This window comes from Triturus cristatus, chromosome 5_1 (genome assembly GCF_964204655.1).
Source record: "Triturus cristatus chromosome 5_1, aTriCri1.1, whole genome shotgun sequence".
Lineage (NCBI taxonomy): Eukaryota > Metazoa > Chordata > Amphibia > Caudata > Salamandridae > Triturus > Triturus cristatus.
The window spans coordinates 448,194,122-448,217,823 of NC_140587.1; the positions used below are offsets into that span (position 1 = coordinate 448,194,122).

General features: G+C 48.8%; 1 protein-coding gene across 1 annotated transcript in view; it reads left to right on the plus strand.

Annotated features, from left to right (window-relative positions):
- Positions 1–23,702, plus strand: part of CDH17 (cadherin 17) — a 336,495-nt gene that overhangs the window by 268,198 nt on the left and 44,595 nt on the right. The window contains exon 12 of the mRNA XM_085605267.1: positions 9,623–9,814. Within this exon, the coding sequence (XP_085461393.1) occupies positions 9,623–9,814 (192 nt within the window). The remainder of the gene's footprint in view (positions 1–9,622; positions 9,815–23,702) is intronic.

Consider the following 23,702-nt stretch of genomic DNA (forward strand, 5'->3'; position numbering starts at 1 on the left):
ATTTACTGTCACCCATCTTGTATCTATTTTTTTAGTACTGCTACGTCAACTTGCGTGCAGCGAATATCGCTGTGGGTGACCCGGAAACCATCCTTCTGACTATGTTTCCCAATGCCGCTCTGGATATCCTTAATGCCTCTTATGTACCATGACCCACTTAACAATTCCCAAATCCATCCCATCCTCTCCCCACCCACTTCAGCAACCCAACTCTGCCAAAGACAGTTCCCATTACAATCAAACATCATAACCTAACTTGATTTGGGGAACACCCGCGTGGGGGATCCACCAAGAGCACACAACTCCATCCAATCTAATGGATGTGGTCGGGTACACAATTGGTATGCTAGCGAAGCCATATTTTATAACATTTTAGTCAGAACAGCATGTACAACAACCGTTTCTTGATTCTCTTATGGTGTCATGGTATATATTTGCCATATTGGCGCCTTTTCCACCAATCTCATCTGATCTCCCCCCATCCAACCTACAACTCCGCATGACATGAACCACGTGGGAAACCAATCTTGTGTACCAGAAGGGGGTCGCAGACTACCCACACCGCCCAGTCATTTGCCACAGTTTAGTGTCCGTCCTTTCATTACCATCCACTCTCAAACTTTACGCACTTCACATTTATGGCAGGAAACAATGCATCTCCTACTACATATGCCACCTTTGCATCCGTCCCTTTCAGCAGTCCCATACATGTTACCTCCCCTTACAGCATCTTTCAGTCCGAGTCTCTGCTTTGTTCCGCGCGTTTTTGCTCCTTACGCCTATTATTTATCCTCTTGATAAATTCTTGTCCGTCCTTAGGCGTCTGGAGAATCGTCGCTCTTCCCTCATACGTTACCTTCAGGCGCGCTGGATAAAGCATGGCGGATTCGATCCCCAATTCTCGTAACTTCTGTTTGACCGGATTGAATTCCTTACGCGCTAGATGCACTGACACAGTGAAGTCTAGATAGAACTCCAGCTCGTTTCCCTGGTAGCTGACCTGGCGTTTTTCACGGGCCATGCGGAGGATAGCATCACGGTCCCGATAATTCATGACCCGTGCTACTATGGGTCTTGGAGGCATGCCAGGCTTTGGTCTCGGGGCCAGAGTTCTGTGCGCGCGTTCTACCAAGAAGATGGTTGAGAGGTTCTCTGTCCCAAACACGTTTCTGACCAGCTCTTCGACATATGTTTCCATCTTCGCTATGTTCGTAGATTCCGGAATACCCGCGATACGTATGTTATTGCGGCGTGATCGCGCCTCTAAATCCTCCGCCTTGTTTTTGATGACATCCAGCAGCCGTTCCATGTTTGTACATTTTCGGGCCGTGATATGCGATTCGTCTTCCACCGCTGAAATGCGAGTCTCAGCTTCCACCAGTCGCTCCCCCTGCCCATCCAGCTTAGCAGCCATGTTGTCGACCCTCAATGTAATGGAGTCCAGTTTACCATGAATATCCTGCAAACTTTGCTGTATGGCCTGCAGGGCACCCTCCATACCTGCTGGTGTCTCCTGCGCGTCTCCCGACCCCACTCCAGATGTTTCCAATGCACCTTTCACGTTTTTTTTTGCCTCGAACTGCAGTTTGGACTGGACTCGATACTGTTTTCCCATTACGACTGTTGTTTCCTTTCTCCCGCTTTTACACTCTCCCCGCGTACTTCACCTCTTCAAATTGAGCCAACCGATCCCACACCCGCAACGTGTGGCGACACTGGACGCCGGAGCAACACCACCACGCCTTTTCCGCGCTTTTTTGCTTTACCTCCGGCACCAGTAGCACTTGCTCCTCTAGTTGCCCCAATGTAGCTGTTCTTCTCCCTCTTGCCTTCTCCTCATACGCTAGTTACACCTTGCGCAAACGCTGCTAACCAGCTCCGTCATCCAGCGCCACCAGCTCTCCTTCTGGGACCGGCCCGGCTCATAAGCCCAGCAGCATGGTAGCCTCAAGTTACAGCTTAGCGCTATTGTCGAGCTTTCTCTGGCCGCGCCCCTCCCCCATCAGCGACGATAATGGCAATTTTCGCCCACTCTCGTGCCTCTTAGCAGCCACGCTCCGAGTTTTCATATGATCCCTCCGCACATCATAGGCTGTAATCACCTCCTCAGCCGAGCCTGTTCTCGCTCGCGCTCTCTCCTTCTTCCGCCGCAATGGCGGCTGCCATTTTGCGTCCGATGCTACCCTCGCTGCGCCGCTCTTACCCTTGAGCTTACTGAGGGTCTCTGTCAGCAACCGGCGCCAGCTGTAGTCACCGCACTCAGGGGGCTTCTGTGGCGATTTCTCCTACCTATTCCGCCCTGTCTGTTCGCGCTGGATGGGCTGATCTCGGGCTTGGAGTTTCACCGGGCACCGCCATCTTGTCTTTCTCCGATCTGTTTCAGCAGGCTGACACTTCAATTCACTCTTCGACACCTTTGCCGCCGCACTTGCTGGCCACCTCTACGCCGTAAAAGCATGTCCTGCTGCTCCGACCTCTTATTTCCGCAGTTTCAGTCCGCTAGGAGTCCCACATGTCGCTATTTTTCGCTGTTACATGGTCCCGACCTGCATAGCTGACTTAGCAGGCAGCCATACCGCCGTGCGCCCTCTAGCGCCCCCAAAAAGCAGTAATACTTTCAAAAACGCAGGGTGATATGTATTGCAAGGCAGGAGAAAATACTTTGCAGTTTTAGAAATGAATATGTACTTGCATCAGTAGCACTTGGCAATGTGAAAGATAGAAAGTTGTACCCAGTAGGTAAAACAGAATACAATCCTATGGGAGGAAAACAGTGTTAAGCATTTGCAGGTAAGTACTCGAGTTACAATCCCAGTCTTCTGAGGTTTTGGCCAATACTGGGAAAGGTTCAGTTTCAGGTAGGTACTGCACCACAAGCGGAATGGGGCGGCTGGGTGCAGAGGTCACTGGGCCCAATGTAAAGTAATGGAGACTGGGGGCACCTCAAAGAGGCATGGTTTGCAGGGAGGTACCCATGGTTTTAGGGCACAGGCCCAGGGGTTTAAGATCAGCACGGGGAGCCACAAGGCAGCACCAAAGCTACACAACCAACAGCACAGAATCGGCCGGGTGCAAGGTGCAAAAATACCGTCTGGCACAAAATGCATTACAATAGGGAATCTTGGTCACACAAAGAGGCTGCAGGCTTGAACCAGGAGGCTGGCTGAAGGGGACCACCTGCTGGGCAGGTAAGTTGGAGGGCTGGGGTAGGTCGAGGCACCATTGGTTGAGCTCTCCAAGGGCGGGGGGCTGAGGATGCAGGAATAAGTTTTGGTGTTGGATCTTCTTGGTCGGAGCTGGTTGCTGTAAGGGGGACGCTTCATGTAGAGGTTGCAGGTGACTTTGTGGGGTCGCGGAGAGGTCAGCTACTGATGGAGACGAGGTCAGGATCGCTTGGGAGACTTTACTGGACAGGTGAGTCACTTGAACCTGGGCAGTGGGCATCAAGTGCAGAGTGGGAAGGAGTCGCAGAGCCGCCTAGATCCGGAATCCTTGAAGATTACGTTTTTCTGGACAGGGCCGCTGACATCTGGAGATCTGGTCTTTTTTTAAAGTGCCAGTCTTCCTAGGGTTCTTGGAAATTGCTGGCGACGGGACAGACATCTTATTTGCAGGCTCGAGAAGCAGGAGACTGGCCGGTAGGGCTAGGGCCATGGCATTAGGTGTTTTCTTGCTTTGCTGCACAGCATCCTTTTTGTTTGTCTTCTTTGGTTGCAGGAATCTGAATCTCAAGGCTCAGGGTGCCCCTGAATACTGAATATAGGGCCTTACAGGGGCTGGCAGATGGTAGCCAATGGGCTACTTGCCTATAGGGTGACTACCGCCTTAGAATATCCCCTCCCTTTCCGCAGGGGGCATCCCCTTAACCTGATTGGGTTGAATCCTTTCATTCAAGATGGAGGATTTCCTAAGGAGGGGGGTCATCTCGGTCCAGGGCACCTTAGCGGTGGTCCTGGCAGAGAGGGAACACACCTCTCCTGCCTACTAATTTCCCAGCTGACCTTGCGTCTAAAAGTGGGGTTTGGTTATGGGGGCGGGCATCTCCACTATCTGGAGAGGCACTGGCTAACATATCAAAGGGCAGGCAGCCTTAGAGGGTCATTGTCCTGAATGCTGTTCCTGCTTGGAGGTAGGTGTGAAGCACCTCCACCTCAAGCAGCCTTTGTCTCTGACCCACGAGAGTACAAGGGCTTCCACATCAGTGGGTCAGAAACATGTCTGTATGTGGCAGGCTGGTGCAGGCCAGTCTGCTGGACATGAGGGAGTTGGTCGTTTTTCAGGGGTCATGTCTAAGATGCCCTTTTAGTGCATTTGGTAATAAATCCAACACTGGCATAAGTGTGGGTTTATTATGCTGAGGAGTTTGATGCCAAACTCCTTGGCCTTCAGTAAATCCCTCATGGAGCTGTGGAGTTCAAAATAACAAACCTCCAGCCCACGTACTCAATAAGGCTCCACTGAACTTATAATGTCTGTGAATGGCACAGCCACTGTAGGGGCACATTGCTCATGCAGTTATGCCCTTGCCTATGGTATAGTGCACCCGGCGTTAGGGCCGGGGGGCCTGCTAGAGGGCTGTTAGACTTGGCATCTTTTGGTGTGTTTCCCCTGAGTTTTTTGCTTTCTGACCTCCCAATTCTGACTCTGTTTGTGCTGGCTTAGTGTTTCTGCACACTTTTCTCACTGCTAATCAGTGGTAAAGTGCAAGTGCTCCTGTGTTAAAATGTGTTATGGATTGGTGTTTCCATGATTGGCCTATTTCATTTATGTGTCAGTCCATAGTAAAGTGCATTGCGTGTGCCAGGGCCTGTGAATCAAATGCCTTTGGTGGGCTGCAGCACGGGATTGTGCCACCTACACAAACGGCTCGTAAAAGGTAACTCAGACCCACCATTGAAGGAGTCTGCACGCAGTTTGCAACTGCCATGTCGACTTGGCCAGTGCACACACTTGCCAGACCCTCACCTTCCCTTTTCTTACGTCAGCCACCACTAAGGTCCAAGGTACCCCTGTGGGCCGGGTGCAGTGTATGTGAAAGGTAGGACATGCCCTTGTGTGTGTGGCATGTCCTGATAGTGAACTACGGCCAATTTAGTTTTTCGCTATTGCAAGGCTACCTGTTCCCCATAGGACAGAATGGGGAGTTTGTTTATAACATCTTATAAGCATAACTGGCCCGGGGAATTAGGTAGGAAAATAAAGTTAAGTATGCCTGAACTCAGAATCTAAAGATGCATCTTTTAGTGAAGTTGATTTTTACATTCTGTGTTTGAAAATACCACTTTTAAAAAGTAGGTATTTTCTTGCTCAGTCATCCCGTGTGCCTCTGGTGGAATGTGGATTGTCTGCCTGGGTTTTGGATGACAGAAGGCTGGGGAGCAGGAGTGGTTCCAGATAGTCTAGGTGGGTCAGGAAAGGGCTGAATAGACCTAGGCTGCAATGGGGAAGGGGCAGGAGATTTCCTTGCACCTCAAAGGGCCTGTTCTGTCTCTGACCATGCCGTCTCCACCTCCTGCCAGGAAGTCACACCAGAGAAGGCAGAACTGGTTCTGGCTGGCCACAGACGCTCTCTGCCTAAGAGATCAAAGGATTTTGGGATATAAATACTGGGGCCCAGACCCCTGAACTTTAGAACTCTTTTGGATCAAGAAGACTGCCAAGAAGAAGAGCTGGAGAAACTGTGAGGAGGGACTACCACTTTGCTGTGTGATTTGCTGTGTTAGCCTGCAGTGGCTGCTTCTGTGTTGGGCAAAGGACTGGACTGAACTTTCTGCAATCTACTTTTGTGAGTTCTCCAAGGGCTTGAGGTAGAGCTTGCCCCCTGTTCAAGAAGTCTCAGGAACAGCAAAGACTTCAAGCTTTTCTGACCTCAGCACTGGGAACTGTGTGTTTTCTGCTGCAATAGAGGAAAAAGCAACCTGACGCCGTCTGCGACACCGCTGCTGACTCCGTGTCCTGAAGGCACTGCAGAGGGCACCGCCACAATGCCGCACCGCGACCCTGGTCTCACCGACGACGCCTGCTGATGCCGCCACCGAGCCGCTGCTCGCACCGCGACCTGTGGGCACCGCACTCTGCACGGCCTCGCTTCACGATGATGCCTTGGTATCCCGACACCGCCGCCTCACGCCGAAATCTACGCCGCTGCTTGCACAGTGGTTCAAGGGCACCGCTCGTAAAGTTACATGATGCACCGCCCTCATCCCGCACCGCAGCCATGGCCTACCGATGCCGGCACCATCGACACCAGTTCGTCAGCCGACGACAATGCTCCAGCCACGACAACGACGCTGCTTGCACCGTGACCTGCCAGCACCGCAACGAGCACCGACTTCATATCGCACCGCAACCCTGATCTCATCGATGATGCCATCTGATGCCTCCACCGAGCCGCTGCTCGCACCGCGACCTGAGGGCATTGCTACACTTCGCACCGCAGCACCCAACGCCTATCGACGCCAATGCTCCTGACCTCAACAGAGGGGAGTTCGACCTGCAACGCGTGTGATTTCGAGGGCCCCGACGACTCCTGCACCGACCTCCGGAACTGACGCCTGTGGACGCCGTGCTTTCGAAGCTCAACGAGAGGTCGCCGACTCCCTGCATTTCTAAAAGGTACTGTTTGCGGGTCTTCTCGACACCGTAGCTGGCCTGAGACGCTGCGGTCAGCCAGAACTGTTTGGAATTGTTTGCTTATGACGCTGTGATAGCCCCGGATGGAGCTATTGACATCAAGGAACAATTTTTTAAGCATATTTTGATAATTGAAGATTTTTAAGTACTGTATTGTGGATTTTTATCGTTTTTGGTCTTGTCTTAAATATATACAAATATTGGATATTTTTCTAAAATGGTGTGGTGTCCTTTTGTCATGCTTACACTGTATTACTGTTGGTTATGTGCAAATGCTTTACACACTGCCTCTAAGATAAGCCTGACTGCTCGTGCCAAGCTACCAAGGGGGTGAGCAGGGGTTATTTTAGGAGTGTAACTCTCTTATTCTGACTAGAGAGGTGGTTTCTGCCCGACTTTGGCACATGCCCTAGCTGACCAAAAATCCAATTTTTAACAAGGGCTGACTTACCTGTGCCACAGGCAGTGGTTGGTGGGCATGGCACACAGAGATGTGTGCCATTTCGAATCTTAAGTTTTATCAGCACTCCAACACACAGACTGCAATTGCAATGTGTATATGTTTGGTGAGGGGTCTCTGAGACAATACATGCTGGAGCCCTCAGAGACCCTCTCTGGTCACACAGCCCTTGGTACCACTGGTACCTTTTACAAGGGACGTATATGTGAGCCAGAAGTGTGCCAATAGTGGAAACAAAGGTACCGTTTTGAGAAAGAACATAGGCCCTAGGAACCTAATTGGCAGGGACCCAGGGCACACTCAGTCAAAGTGCATCAAAAATCTGGCAAAAAGTGTGGGGGGGGGTTTCAGCAACAGAAACCCACTTTCCTACCAATAGATCATATAGTTTTTATGAAAATATATATCAAGCTCCTGTTCAGTGTTTAAATGGGAAAAAACCTGAGTTCAGACATGAAAGCAGCAGTGGCGTCAGTCTGGTTCCCCTCATGCAGAGCTGGTGTTTGCGGGGCTCATGTTAGCATTCATTGTTAGGAAACCTATCAGGGCTGCTGAGCCAATAGGAGCCTGAGAGATTAACAAGTTTATAGAAGTGAAGCCGCTTCAGTTAATTGGGTGGCATGCTTGACACAATCTTTCAAGAAAGTTTGTGCTGTGGGTGGCATAACATAGCAACCTGTTACAAAGTGCGCCACTAAAATACACATGGACTACATTTTACAATAATCTGCAGTAAATCTTACTAAGTCCTTTGACCAAACTCCTCTGTAAGGTGTCTGAGGCCCGTCCTCAGCAGTCTTAATGTCTGGCCCAAGAATCTAGTACTTAATCACAGGTTTATGGTCTGCTACTCATGACAACTGATGATCATTGTGGTCCAGTTCTTTTTCATGCTTGTTTTCAGCTCCGACATGCTTTTTACCCCAAAATTAAATAACAGTGGCTTACACAGACACTCACTCAGACACTCACTCAAACCTGGAGGGAAAACCGGTGCCACATGTTCATATTAGATTAAAAAAACTCATAAAGGAGCACATCTCAATGAAGAAAGCGACTTGTGTCTTTGTAATGACTGATTAGCCAAACACACGTATATTCTTTATTACACGGCTAAGGATTGTGTAATTACACAGTTGAGGGCAGACACAACAAATCAACCTTGCCCTGATATAGTCTGCTGGGAGCGGATTCCTCCAAATGTGTCTCCAAACTTAATTTAGCTAAATGTGCTAACACAAACGTTCCACTAGTTTAGATTTGATATCTTCCATACCTGCTGTCAACCCCTCTATTGATTATTCATTGACAATCCTCTTTGGTCACTCTAGTTCATCCACTCCTTATGCCTCTCTTTTGTGTTTAAGTAACTTTCTCTCCGCCGCTTCGACAACATGCGTAAGATATCTATGTACTAGCCATTGCTCACACTTGCTCATCCATGATGAAGTGAGTCCTAGACCCCGAAGTCACAAGGAATTGTGATGTTACGAGACAATGAATGCCACATGACAATACCATATACAAGAGTGGATTCGCACAAATGTGCCACAAATTATTGGACATTATAATAATTCACATCCATTGGACATATATTCCCTATATGCTAAAACATACTGCTTCTGTTACGGAAACGAATACATTCAAATGCTGATAATTGTTTTTGTCAATATTAACCTGAACTAAAAATTCATTTGTCTTTCATATGCACACCTATTTTCCAATATCTCATTTCAACAATTAATTAAGTGTACATTTATTGTTAAGTTGAATGCGTGGTTACACCTCTCATACGCTGACAAATTGCAATTATTAATTGTCATTATTTTCTAAATTATCTTCTTGATTGCTTTTACTCTGTTACTTGTCCGGATTAGGCATAAAATGGGGAGTGGAAAGTCAAGAGCATAAATAAATATGAGAATTTGTAAAGAGCATATATGTAGAAAGAGTAGTTACAACCGGAAAAAGTATCGAATAGCCTTTAGAGGTAAGAAATGTCCAGAATATTTTTTTATCTTTAACTCTTAACAACATTCTGCGCCTGCATACATTGAGCCTTAATTTGAACAAATGCATGAATTCTTGTTGCCTTTGTGAGCTAAGCAGATAGATTTTGATGTGCTCCTTGCCCTGTAAATGCTTACATCAGAGCTTCAGTGCGGTGCTGGTGAATCACTCACCTCTACACAAGGTGTAAACACAGGCAGTTGTAAGGTGCTCATGCCACAGGCTGAATGAAGTTATTTACATTTCTGTGATGTGAAAATGCATATGAAAGTCCTGTTCGATTTTTAAATGGATTAACAGTGTTTGTGGACTGAAAGTAACTTCCAAGTGTGATCAGAAGTGATGGAATGTGCTAGCCTTTAAAAAACATACCCTCACACAGCTTCACACACCAACGTTCCTTCATTCAAAAGCTTGACCGCAAGCCATGAGTAAAACACGTGTTTAGAATCTGGCATTAAATCCCTGCGCTGGTTGCATATATTGCTGTCAAATCATCTTCAATACTTCTTTCCATAGTACGGAAATCTGACTCTCCCCGAAGACACGGCAGTGGGCAAAACTATTCTGGAGATTCAAGCTACGGATGCCGACGAGCCCTTTACTGGGATCTCCGCCATTATATATTCGGCAAAGGAAGGCGATCCAGAAAATGTACTTCTATTCGAGACAAATTCCCAAACCAACAGAGGATATGTGAAGATTCGCAAGGTAAAACAAAAGAGTGCATTTCAATTGTTATCCACATGCGAAAATCACAAAATTATGTTTACATGGAGCCAACCTGGCGTTTTTTCCCCCATAGACAAAGGAAGGACTTTGGCAGTGTGACCCGATCAAAGACATTTTGGAGATATGCAATCTCAGGATTGTCAGTCGCTCTCACTTGCTGTTACCAGTTGGTACAGGAGCTCCAGGGGTAGGATAAATAATGGCTCTAACAGGTGAACCTTGAGGATCCACCACGAAAATGGGGAATTTTGGGGAGAAATGGATGTGCCTCGTCTGATTTTCCTGGTAATTTCTCATTCTTGACCATCTTTTTGCCAGAGATCTTGGCTGATTTGAGCAGGCCGACTCCATGGGTGAAACTGCTTGGAGCTGCTGTTTGCCCCCTTACTCAGGGGCGGCTCCTCCATGTGGGCGGAGGAGCGTTGCCCCACAGTGCAAGAAGCAGAAACATAAAATGGTATTATGAATACCATTTTATGTTTCTGTTTTCGCACAGAAGGGTTTGGTTGGGGGCAGGCGGGTGGGCGATCCTGCCACAGGACAGTGGAGGAGTGGCTTGCCCACTGTTGTGGGTGCTTACTGTTTGGTCGGCCCCAGGGTCGACCAAACCAGTCATACGCACGCTCCCGTTTTCTCCATGTAGGCTGCACGCAGCCTGCATGGAAAAAACGGCCTCCCCATAGATGCTGGTGCAGTCGGTGACCCAGCCAATCACAACGCTGCCATTGCAGCGCTGTTATTGGCTTAGGGGAGGAGAGGGAGGCTGCCTGCTTCCTGGGACTCGGAGCAGACAGAGAAGGAGACGCGACACGGGACTGGAGGGGGAAGGTAAGTTAAATTATTATAATTTTTTTAAATGAACCCCCCGCGCTACCCCTCACCCCCTCACCTGCGACTCATGCAGGCCGCGACTGCCCTTACTAGTAATCCACAAGGGTCCGGCACCTTCCCTCACCGTACTGTCGGAAAGCATGCACAATACATAATGGAGCCCAATGACTACTAAAATTCTATCTTGCAGAATCTGAATGGCTATAGGAAACGAAGAGTGTCCTAGCTGGTCACTGTATATCTGCTCTTGGCCATGCTGAGGGTGACAGTGTCAGGCGACTGACGCTTAGTCTGTGTGGAATTGAAGGCACCACCTGTATTTTGTATAACTTCAACAGCTATTATTTTTAAAAATAGGGGGGCAGATTTACAAGCCCCTTGTGACACTTTTGCACCGCCGTTGCGTCACCTTTGTGACACGGCAGCGACGTAAACAATGTGCTACGTTGCGGCCCATTTAAAACGTGACGCATCTAGGTGGATGTGTCACGTTGTAAAGTCCTGCGCCACATTATACCTACGTCAGGCATTATGTAAGCAGGGTGGGCTTTCCCACGCAAAAAAGCCTTGTAGAAGTGACGCAGTGAAAGCTACAAGATTTCACTGCACCACTTCTAGGGTGCCACTGAGTCAAAACTATTACGCAGAGATGCGTCAGTTTCTTGTAAATCTGCCCGAGTATTTAAGTGAGCAGTTAGTATTGAAGGGAAGGACATTTGGACACATCTTTCCATAGGCTGGCATGGGAACCACGTTCAAACTGTGTATACCATATTTGTATTTTATATTTCTGTCAATTACTTAGGAGAAATCTGTTAACCAAATCTAAAACATCTAGAGGCGCAGTTTAAAACACTGCCTCTCAGTACAATTCTGGATTCAGGATTACATGTGGTGCGGAACATTTGGACAGACCTGGCGATTTTTCTGCATACAGATTTCTTCAAGTAAAACCTGTCTAAATTTGTGTGAGAAAAAGTGAAATATTCAGAGTTTTGTAGCTCATAATGGGGAGAAATATGCAGTACTGAAGTGTTATTCCCAATTCCGACCTACAGTACTACTTACGTGGGAATATCACATTGGGGAAAAACGTAACCTCGCCGTATCAGCGGTATTATCCCTTAGAATTACAGCAGCCCATGCAATCAGGGCCTCTGTATGTCTGTATTCATGTGGTATTTGCGTAGAGTGAAACTAGCTAAAAGCCAGCGGAGTTCTGTACAGTGTCAAAGGCAAGGCGAACACAAACAACAAGGGATCGGAGTGGCAGATGGGTTCTGAGAGGCATTGTGGCCCACTGCTGCATTCAGCTCTTTCCCTAAATTGGAGAGATGTTGTTCTGGGTCATTGGAGCATAGATGGCGGAGACCTCTTGTCTTGTTTTTAATTATTTGCACTTTTCTGACTTGGTGGTGAGCTTGTCTGATGGATAAGCAGGTATAATGGTTATGATGAGTCTGTAAATTATGCTTAAAGATAATATCAAGTCTATTTGAGAAATCTAATAACGTTTTGTATCTTGTTCTCTTTGGGAGTTTAGATGTCTTCAAAAAAGTAGGAAGTTGGGTTCCAGCCTCTTGGATCATTTTAAAAATAAAAAAGTTGGAGGAGCCTAGCGCGCAACCAAGATGGCCGCGTAGGTGCGAGGCTCCCGAGGACCTCCGCGACCTCCTACGTTTATCCTGTCTTCATCCTGCATCGGTTGAGGGGACTGTGTCGGTGAGCCTGAGCCGAGGTGGTACCCGTTTCCCGTTTTCGAATCGGACCTCGGGTGCCGGAGTGAGCACCGATTGAAGTTTGCGGCCTGCTTCGCTCCTGACCCCGGACTCGCGTTTGGGGGCGACCCGGTGGCAAAGTGAACAACAACGGCGGGCTGGGCCTGGCGAGTCGCGTACCCCGCACTTTCACTTTCACTTTCGCGCCCCCTTGCCGTCTTTGCAGGTGGGATCGCGGCGCTCTTTGTGTTGGGGTGGCCTCGCTGGGTGACCCAGCCTACCTGCCTGCGGTGGCCCGCTCCGCCGTCCTGGGGTGACCCCCCGGAACCCGTGGCCTTGATTGCTGGCCTTTTACTGCGTGGCTGGTGAGGGTGTGAGACCCGCGACGATGGCAACGAAACAAGATGGCGATCGGTTGAAGGCCAAGTCGACCCGGCGTGGCGCCGCACATCAGGCCAACATCATGGACCGCTACACCCTCCCGAAGGGATCTCCCGGTGGACCGCACAAGTCCTCTGAGTGCCCCCCGGATGCCCCGGATTTGCCCACAGAGCTGACTCTGCAAGACGTCATGGGCGCCATTGCTGAGATGAAGGCCTCGGTGGGCCAGCGGTTTGACACCTTGGCCCATAAAATCGACGCCGTCCTAGTTGACGTCAACCTGGTGAGGGCTGATCTCTCCAAGACCAACGACCGGGTCGATTCTTTGGCCCACACCGCGTCGGGCCTCACGACTGAGGTGGCGGCCCTCCAAACGGAGGTGCACCGACTTCGTCAGGCGAGTGCGCTCATGGATCGGCGCCTGGAGGACTCCGAGAGTCGGGCCCGGAGGAATAACATCCGCATCATCGGAGTACCCGAGGGACGGGAGGAGGCGGCGGCGGATCTCTTTGTGGAGGACCTGATCACTACCCATCTCCAGCCTCGGGGACTGAGTAAATTCTTTGCCGTGGAAAGGGCTCATAGAGTTCCCGGGGTAAAGCCGAAGGTCAGAGCCCCTCCGCGGCCTCTCATTGCCCGTATTTTTAACTTTCGGGACAGAGACGCGATTCTGCAAGCCTCCAGACTGCAAGGGCCGCTTAAGCTGGAGAACATGGAGGTGAACTTTTTTCCTGACTTCACCCAAGCGGTCCAGAAGCAGAGACTGAGTTTCCTGGGCGTCAAGCGGCGGCTTCGGGACATGAACTTAAAATACGCCATGCTCTTCCCGGCCAGGCTGCGGATAGAGGTGGATGGTCGCACACACTTTTTTGATCGTCCTGAAGTGGCCGGGGACTGGCTGGACACTCTGTCTGGGGGTCGTGATCGGGATGGCGGGGGGGGGGCGGCGGGAGGAGACGGCCCACTGGACCGGGACTGAGGTGTTGATACTGGGCCTCACTCTGGACGGATATGATGCCACTCTCGGCCAAGCTTAGGGTTTTTCGTGCTTCTGTATTCGTTTTTCCCTCCTCTGGAGGTGGTGCGGGGTCTAGAAGGGGTACTCTTTCCTCCTCTAGGGGGTCTAGCTAGTTTCATTATATAGGGGCGACAGGCACACTGCAAGTTGGGGGGGCTGTCTGGGCTCATGCAGGGGTGCAGGGAGGGGGGAGTTTTGTTGGGGCGGTTGGGTTGGGGTGGGGTGTTGTTCGTTTACACCACAAGGCAAAAGTATCGGTGTGCTATTTCTAAAGTGCTCTCTGGGGGACGAGTGATTGCTTTCGTTTATGATGGGGGGTAGGGGACTGAGTCTTTTGTCCTGGAATGTTAATGGACTGGGGGACAGGATAAAACGAGGTGTGGTCCTGCAGTTCCTGAAACGAATTTCACCCGATATAGTTTTTCTGCAGGAGACACACCTCATTGGTAACTCCTTTTGTGCTATGAATCGACGGGGCTACCGCCTTGTGGCCCATTCGGGCTTCACATCTGGTTCAAGGGGTGTGGGCATCATGGCCAAGAACTCGCTCCCGTGGGAAATTGATGAGGTGCTCCATGATGACAGGGGACGTTACACGGTTCTGGTGGGTAGAATGGAGGGCAGAGTGGTCGTTTTTGTGTCTGTCTATGTCCCGCCAGGGTTGCAGACGACCACCTTTGCGGATTTGGGGCGCCTCCTCCTTGGCCTTCCGGAGGGGATTCTAGTGGTTGGGGGGGATTTTAACGCTGTGGTTTCCGGAATGGAGGATCGTCACCCCCCTAGGGATCTCCCCCGTGCCCAAGCGTGGTTGTCCGGCCTCTTGGATACCTTGTTGGCGTTTGAAACATCCCACGCAGCTACAGTACACCTTTCATTCTGGGGCCCATGGTAGTCTCTCAAGGCTAGATTATGTCCTGGTGCCGGCGGCGCATGCGGGGAGGATAGGGGAGGTGCGCCATTTGGCGCGGGGTATTTCAGACCACTCCCCACTCTTGTTGCACTTTGATATTCTCCCGAGGGGAGAGGGTAGGGTGGTCCCGATTAATCCTGGGTACCTGCGTGACCCCACCATTCGCGCAGAGTTGGTTAAATCCCTTAAGCGATTCTTTGACGATAATGTGGGGTCTGTGTCATCGGCGGTCTCTCTGTGGGAGGCGTTCAAGACGGTACTCCGGGGGGAGGCCCTGTCCCTTATTTCCCATTCCCGGAGGCGCGAGCGAGAGGAGGTGACCCGTATTGAAACTGAGATAACCGAGTTGGAGGATGATCTAGAATGTGGGGTGACGGATGACAAATTACATGTTCTCCGACTCAAGCAAGCGGCCTATAAGGCCCTCGTCACGGAGGCGGCCAGGGGCCTCAGTAGAGAGCAACAGGGGAGACTGTATGATGTGGGTGATAAGGCTGGTAAATTGATTGCGTGGCTGGACAAAAAGGAGAGAGCGAGTCGAGTTGTCCCAACAATTGAGAAACAGGATGGTGTGTGTGTTACTAAGCCGGAAGAAATTGTTGACTGCTTTGCAGAATATTTCCGTGGGGTGTATTCCCCGGTGTCCTCCCGCTCGGAAGAGGATTCCCATGCCCTGCTCAGAGATATCGCGCTGCCTTCCCTTTCGGAGGAGGACAGAGTGTCGTTGGACGCCGCCCCAACATCTGAGGAAATTGCCCTCGCCATACGTTCGGTCGCTTCCGGCAAGGCCATGGGTCCTAATGGTCTTCCCATCGAGTTGTACAAGCTGCGACCGGATACGCTGGTGCCGCATCTCCGTGCTATGTTCCTCGCGGCCCACTCGGCGGGTTCCCTCCCGCTAGAGCAGCGTCTGGCTACTATTGTGGTTATTCATAAGGAGGGGAGGCCGCGGGACCGGGTCACATCCTATCGGCCTATCTCGCTTTTGAATGCGGAGCCCAAAATTCTCGCCAAGGTGTTGGCCACTCGGCTGGTTGGCGTGGTGTGCGACTTGATTCACCAGGATCAGTCCGGCTTTATCCCTCATCGCAACACTGCGCTTAACCTGCGGCGCTTGCATGGGGTGCTCGCACGTGTCCCGTTTATACGGGAACCGGCCATTTTGGCATCCCTGGACGCCACTATGGCGTTTGACACACTTGAGTGGCCATATATTTGGGCGACACTGGCGAAGTTTGGGTTTGGCCCGGGATTCATCGGTTGGGTGAAATTGTTGTACTCGGGACCGCTAGCCCAGGTGGTTGTGAACGGTAGAGTGTCGGCTCTGTTTGAGCTGGGCAGGGGCACGCGGCAGGGCTGCCCATTATCACCGCTCCTCTTCGCGCTTGCCCTGGAGCCCCTGGCGGAGTGTCTGCGGTGGGAACCTTCTATTCGTGGTCTCCGATGGACCCCTGAGTATGAGGACCGCGTATCTCTTTACGCTGATGATATTCTTCTGTACCTGGCTTCCCCACGTAAATCACTGATAGTACTGGTTGATGTATTGCACTCATTTGGCCTCAACTCCGGCCTGGTCATCAACTGGGCTAAATCGTGTGTATATGTCCTCTCTGGGGAGGATCCTATCCTTCCGCGGGGTTGTCCTATTCAGATCGCCCCGCGGGGATTTAGATACCTGGGTGTCTTCATTACCCTGGACGCGGAGGCCCGATATAGCCAGAACTTGCTTCCCCCCCTCCAGCGCCTGAAGGAGGACGTCGCGCGTTGGAAGCGCTTGCAGCTCTCGCCGCTCGGCCGGGCGGCATTGTTTAAGATGATGTCGCTGCCACGTTTCCTGTATGCTTTGCAGAATACAATGGACGTTGTCCCGGCGCGCTACTTTCGCGAGGTGGAGAGTTTGCAGCGCCGACTGTTTTGGGAGGGTCGGCCGCGTATCGCCCTGGCGAAGCTGACGCTCCCGTGGTACGACGGGGGGGTTGCCCTCCCAGATATCAAGCGATATTACTGGGCCTCCCAGCTGGCTGCGATCAATCACGGCCTTTACGGGCCCGCCCTGAACCCGGCCTTTGAGATGGATAAAATGTTACTGCCGGGCGGTGACTATAATCGGGCGCTTTATTCTAGCTCACATGACGCGCGGCTGACGGGCCCCACGGGGGTCATGGTACGGGTGTGGCACACGGCTAACGTGGCGATGGGGTGGAAGGATCGCTTGACCCGGGCGACGCCATTGTACGCATCTGAGCGGCTGGGCTCTCTGTGGACCTCGAAGGGCTTTGAGAAATGGGACATGATAGGCATCAGCAGGGAGGGCGACCTCTGGACGAGGGGGGGATTCAAGACGTTCGATGTGCTGCAGACAGAATTCCAGCTGCAGGACAGGTAGTATTTTCGATATCTGCAGATTCGTCATGCGTTGTGCTCCGTTTTTCCGGACGTCACCTCCATCCCGGAGTACTCCCCGCTAGAAGATAGAGTGCTGGATGGGCATGTACCGGACGGCACGATTTCATTAATTTATAAAAAACTTATCAATGACCGTTCGGGACTGCTGACTAGCCTTCGTGAGGCATGGGTTGCCGATGGACTGGAGCTGGATGACGAGGACTGGGTGTCTGCGGTGGCCTCCCCGAAAGAGGTGGCCATACCGGCCCGCCTTCGCTTCGTCCAGCTCAAGATACTCCATAGGGTCTATGTTACGGGGCCGAGGCTGATGCGTATGGGCTATGCCGTGGACGGGTTGTGTAAGCGTGGGTGTGGCTCTTTGGGGACCTTTCTCCATATTTTGTGGGAATGCCCGAATGTGGTGCGATTCTGGAGTGGAGTGCATGAGGTTTTGCGGGTAGTTACGCGTGTGCCGCTGCTGCCCGAGGCGAGGAGATGTCTTCTGAATGTGTGGGAGCCAACCGACTACTCGGTGCCGCAGACGTGGTGGGTGACTCTGGGATATATGGTGGCCAAACGTGACATTGCTCAACTGTGGGGTTCCCAGAGATCGCCGACTGTCTCGGCGTGGAAGGATAACATGGATTGGTGCATGTTCCGGGAAAAGGTGGTGTATGTTGCGAGAGGTAAGCCTGGGAAATGGGTGAAAGTGTGGGGCCCCTGGAACGCCTACCGTGGGGGAATTTGTACCCCGCCGTTATTGCCCGATCCGTCACCGGCCCCGTCTCCTTAGCCAGTTTGTCTTTCCGGTTCTGGGCAATGAGTTTACTTAGTCCCCGTCCTGACCTTTTTCCCCCCTTGATACTCCTATGGACTAGTGGGGTCCCCCTCCTCGGGGAGCACTTGCTGCTGTTTCCGATTGTGGGTTGCCTTGTGGATCTGTTTTTTGTTGTTATTTATATTAAAAAGAAACCGTTATGTGGGGTCCGGATGGTGTGGCTGCCAACGCTTTCCAACTCCTGTGACTTTCCCTCTGCCGCAGCATGCGTGCTATCGTCTGTATCACATGCTCCTTCTGCTTGCTAGCGGCCGGCCTGAAGGTTGTAGGCCCATCTTTGTATATTTTTTGGATTCTGTAATAAACGGTTTAAAAAAAAAAAAAAAAGTTGTCAGCTCGATGCGCATTAGACAATAAACATGCTACATAATCAAAAAATGATGCATCATAATATGAAAGAATATTTGGAAATGCCAACCCACACAGCTGAGTATCCAATTGCAGAATTGGCAGCTTAACTCTAGCTTTCTTTTTATTCCACACAAATGCCCGAATCATAGAATCAATCGCTTTGAAATAACTAACGTTAATCTTTACCGGAATGTTAGTAAACAAAAATATCAAAAGAGGTAAAATGGACATCTTAATCAATGCCACACGTCCTATCAAAGTCAAAGGAATATTAGACCATTTATCCAACAGTTTCTGGATCTTAATACTGGTGGCTTCATAATTATTCTTTACCAATTCCCCATAATGACCTGTAACATAAATTCCCAAATACCGTATGGGATCGGTTTTCCCTGCCTGTTGTTTTAGTTCTTCTGGAAGGCATGCTGACCCAGAATTTAACATTAAAATTTCAGTTTTAGAGGGATTGATTTTATAACCCCCTATTTGTTCAAATTTCTTAAATTCTACCATTGTTGAATGCAAATGTAATTTGTCCGGATCTAGATATAAAATAGCGTCATCAGCAAAACGTTTCAATTTTGGCATTCCAATGATTGGGGATCTAATGTTCCTATTGGCTCGTAATCTCATAGCTAAGGGTTCAATAAAGAAAGTAAACAAAAGGGGGGATAAAGGGCAGCCTTGCCTCGTCCCACGATTTATCTCTATTAACCCTGCCGGATCGCCGTTGACTATTATTTGTGCCTGTGCACCCAAATAGATATTTTTAATCATAGTTATTACTGCGGACGGGAATCCAAACCTAAAAAGTGCATAAAATAACGAATCCCAATTAACTAAATCAAAGGCCTTTACTGCATCGACCATCATAATGCAGGCAGGTGTCTTATTAATATTAAAGTAATCTAGGGCTTGGATCAGAAAGCGGGTATTAGTCGTCATCATACGGCCCGCTATAAACCCTGTTTGATCCCCATGAATCACTTCCTTAGCTGCTGAAGTGATACGTTGTGCCCAGATCTTCATAAGAATTTTATAATCGGTGTTTAATAAACTAATGGGTCGATAAGAATTCAAATTGTTGGCCGGTTTACCCTTTTTTACAAAGCTAATTACTATCGCTTTTTAAATTCAAAAGAAACCGGCTCACCCGTTTTAATGTGATCGAATAATTTTTCCAAGAAAGGGGTCAGCTCCTTCACAAAACATTTATAAAATTCGTTCGGAATACCATCCTCACCACAAGCCTTAGCTCCAGCCAAAGACTTGATAGCTGCCGATATCTCGGCTTCTGTAATTCTCATCTGTAGCATCGTCACTAGATGTTGAGATATTGTCGGCATTTGAAGTGGAGCAAAATATTCCTGAATCATCTCCGAATTAACTGGGTATTTAGTAGTATATATTTGTTGGAAATGATTAATAAAAATTCGAGGAATATCAGCTCTGTCAGTAACTAATACATTTGTTTGGGGATCTATTATTTCTATGATGCAAGCGGATTCTTGTCGAGCCCTAGTTGACCAAGCTAGCATCTTACCCACCATTTGGCTTTCTTCATAGACTTTCTGCGAGTATGTCTGGGAGCTATGTATTTCTTCTAAGATGAAGAAATCTCTTAATGCCTTCCTAGCCTGATCCAACTGAGTCTGATTTAAGGAACCTACCAGTTTAGAAGCATGGACCAATGACTGCTGAAACTGTGTAATTTTATTTGAACGTTCCCTAGTTTTCTTAGCGGAGGCGGCAAACATCTGCCCACGGGCAGCGGCCTTAAAACCCCCCCAGACAGAAAAAATATCAGTAGTCCCTTCGTTAATGGAAAAAAAATCTTTTATCCAGCGTCTAAAATCTTCAAGCCATACTAGATTTTGAAGGAGAAGGCGGTCCATCTGCCACTTGAACGTTCGTTTTTTGGAGAAACCCATTTCTATAGATACTTGAATATAAGCATGATCGGAAAAAACATTAATACCAATATCTGCCGCTCTAATAATCAATGAACGTGAAACCAATAAAAAATCGATTCGAGATGCAGTTTGATGTTGGCGTGAGGAGCAGGTATATTGACGAACAGTTTGATTAAGAAAACGCCATGCATCAATTAACTGAAGATCTTCTACCAAAGCGTCAAAAAGCTTCTTAGTTTTAGGTTTCAGTTGTTTTTTCCCTCTATTTGAAGTATCCATTTTCAAATCCTGAATATAATTAAAAATCACCTCCAAACACAATTTGCCCCGAAACCCCAATCAAAAGTTTATAAAGTGTACGTAGTGCGAATTCATCATCAAATATTGGGCCATAATAGCTAACAAAATTCAAATGCTGACCACTCAGTGCTACCTGTATCCAGATTCACCTCACCCGGGCATCCCTTTGTTCCTGTAGAAACTCCCAGTCGAATTCACAAGAAAAATAAATAGCAACCCCCCCGCATTGCAACACCCGCTAAAGCAAAAAAACACCTTGAAAACATTCCTGGAATATAGCATTTTGGGGTATTAGTTTTCAGATGAGTTTCCTGTAAAAAAAGAATTTGAGGTTTTAAAGTAACTAACCACCTTATTAAGCCACCGTATTTACGTCTATTCAGTATTCCATTGACATTAACGGAAAGAATTTGACATATACTAGATAGATTCATTCTATCAGATAAATACAAAAAAAGAAGCAAACTATAAAAAACTCACTATACTGCCAGACTATTCTAGAATGATTCCTGCACCATTTAACGCCTTCCGGATAGCACCTGCTCATTTTTTCTATTAATCCCAACCACCCTAGCCCTCCCTCAACAAAAACCCTCTTTCCCTTTGGAAATGTGGTTAAACCTGCTATCCACATACTCCGACCCCCCTGTGCCCGTACTGGTGCCCTGTTATTGCACCAGAGCGTGACCTCCCCCCCTCCCTAAAACAAAAACTATTCTTTAAGCTCAAGACTCTGCCAATCCTTAAAGCAACTGTGCCCACAAAAGAATTCTTAAGAAGACAAAAACAGCAGAAAAACATCCAGCAAGTTATCTTCCAATTGAAATTGCCTTAAGCATCTCCTGTGCTTCTTCTAAACGAGTAAATAGATGATACTTCCCGTGAACTAGAACTTTAAGTTTGGATTGTTGAGCAATCGAAGCTTGTGCCCCTTTAGCTTTAAACAAATAAAGTAACTTGACAAATTCTTTACGTCTTCTAGCCGCCGCCGCTGACATGTCAGAGAATATTCTGCATTTCACTCCATTTTCTGTTTCAAACTGTCTCATCTGGATTGCCTTTGTCAGTACTTTTTCCTTAATGTGGTAATCCGCAAAGTTAACCAGAATCGTACTGGGGAACTTCTCATTAGGAGCAAGATGAGCAGGGACCCGATGAGCCCTTGTTAAAGTTAGGTCCCCCGAAAATTCAGGTATCACAGCCTTCTTTATGAATGTCTCAACCCACATAAGAGTATCCCCTCCTTCAAGTCATTCCGGTACACCAACTAACCGAAGATTAGAGCGAGGTGAAAAATTCTCAAGCTCCTCAATCTTATTCTCCATAGTTGTTTTTTCACAGGAAACTAAATCCACTTGTTGAAGGACACTATTCATTTGGTCTTCTAAAGAAGAAATCCTTGATTCAGCCTCATGAACACGACCCGGAAGACTAGCAACTGCTTCCTCTATTTTTCCCAGTCGCTGCTGGATCGATAAAATTTCTAACTGCTGTGTTTTCTTCATATCTCGAATTTCCTCGAGAATCATATTTAACATTGTTTTAATATCCATCTGACATGAGGCAGCCTTCTCATCCTGGAATATGAAGTCTGATTCTTTGCTTCCTTGCAGAGACCCACTGATATCTAAATCAGACCCAGGATCTAGTAAAATAGAGCTACTTTCCAGCGAGACGTTGGTACCTGAAGGAGCTAGGAGCCCTTGCTGTTCTGACGGAGCATACTGAACTTGCCTATCTGGCTGGCCCTGAGCTTGGGCCAAAATGATGCTGTTTGATTGCGGTTGAAGGTCATTTAAACTGGTATGGAGAAGAACGGGCGGAGACCGGAGGAGTGGAGTCGTAGTGGCCGTCGCCTCGATGGAAGCATTAAGTAAAGATAAAGTCGATGGGCCCGTAGATGGTGCCTGTGCCTGTGCCTGTAAGGGATGTCCTCCTAAAAGAGGCATCCCTGGAGATGGAGAGGAGAGTACCCCTGAAGAAGGTACTGATCCCATAGGTGTGGCTCCGGTTGTAGAATCCCCTGTTGCCCCCAAAGTACCCTGTTCGAAAGAATCACTTCTCGGTTTATCAGTCAAAGTAATGGGAAGTAGCACCTTCTTAACAAAAAGAGGAAAGTCTCTAGCATTTTTCTGCTCCTGATTTACCCGAGCATTAGTAATCCCAGTAGAAATAGTCGAGTTTTGGTCACTGGGAGGAGCTTCTGCCGGCTCCATCGGTCTTATCTCTTTTAAAAGGGGATCATCAATCTCTGAGCTTTGAGAGCTAGCGGAGGACTCAGCATGGTGCAATTTGTTTCCTCCCTTGGACTGATTCAGTTTGGCATTGGCTGAACGTGCCTTATTTTTTGCAGCAATCGCGACATCCACTTTTGCTGCTGCAGCCGCCAGCTTAAGCTGTTTCCTCATTATGTAGTTTATTAGATTAACTCTACCATCCAAGTTCTAAATTCTTGTCGCCTGAGAATATTGATTAACCCTGGGCGTAGTTCGCGAAGTAGCACTTCGCGAAGCTACGCAAAGTGCAGTTCGCACTACGCGAGCTACGCGTAGCACTTCGCGAACTGCGTAGTACCTTGTTCGCACTGTGCCAGATGTCGTTTCAATGATTGCACAGTGCGGACAAGCAACTGGCACTGTGCAATCATTGAAAATGGCATCTTGCACAGTGCGAGCTGTAGTTTTCTGCTGCTCGAGTAGATTTTTACTCGAGCGGCAGCTTTCTCAACGCGAACTGGTAGTTTCTCATCGCGAGCGGTCGCGAGCATACGCGACCACTCGCAATGAGAAACTTGACCTCCTTGCGTTGGGAATCTCACAGGGAGGTTTATTTTCCATGCTCGCGATCGCCAACTTGATGTTGCTGATCGCGAACAAGGAAAAAGTCTCGCCGGGATGTCATTTTGCTTGCTCGCGGTCGCCAACTTGACGTTGAGGACCGCGAGCAAGCAAAGAATGACCGCAGCACTACGCAACACTACGCTACGCGTGTTCGCACTGTGCTACGTGCAGTTCACGTAGTGCGAAGTAGCGCGAACTTCGCAAACTACGCGAGCGTAGCGTAGTGCTTTGCCCAGGCTTAATATTGATCCCGCTTTCGCGCCCTCCTCCTCCTACTGCTACTCGACACAGTTTTAAATTAGCTCCTTTTTTTCTTTTTCCTTTCTTTCAGCCTTCCAGCTCCAGAAGTGTATTTCTTAATAAAAAAAAATTTAAAAAAAGA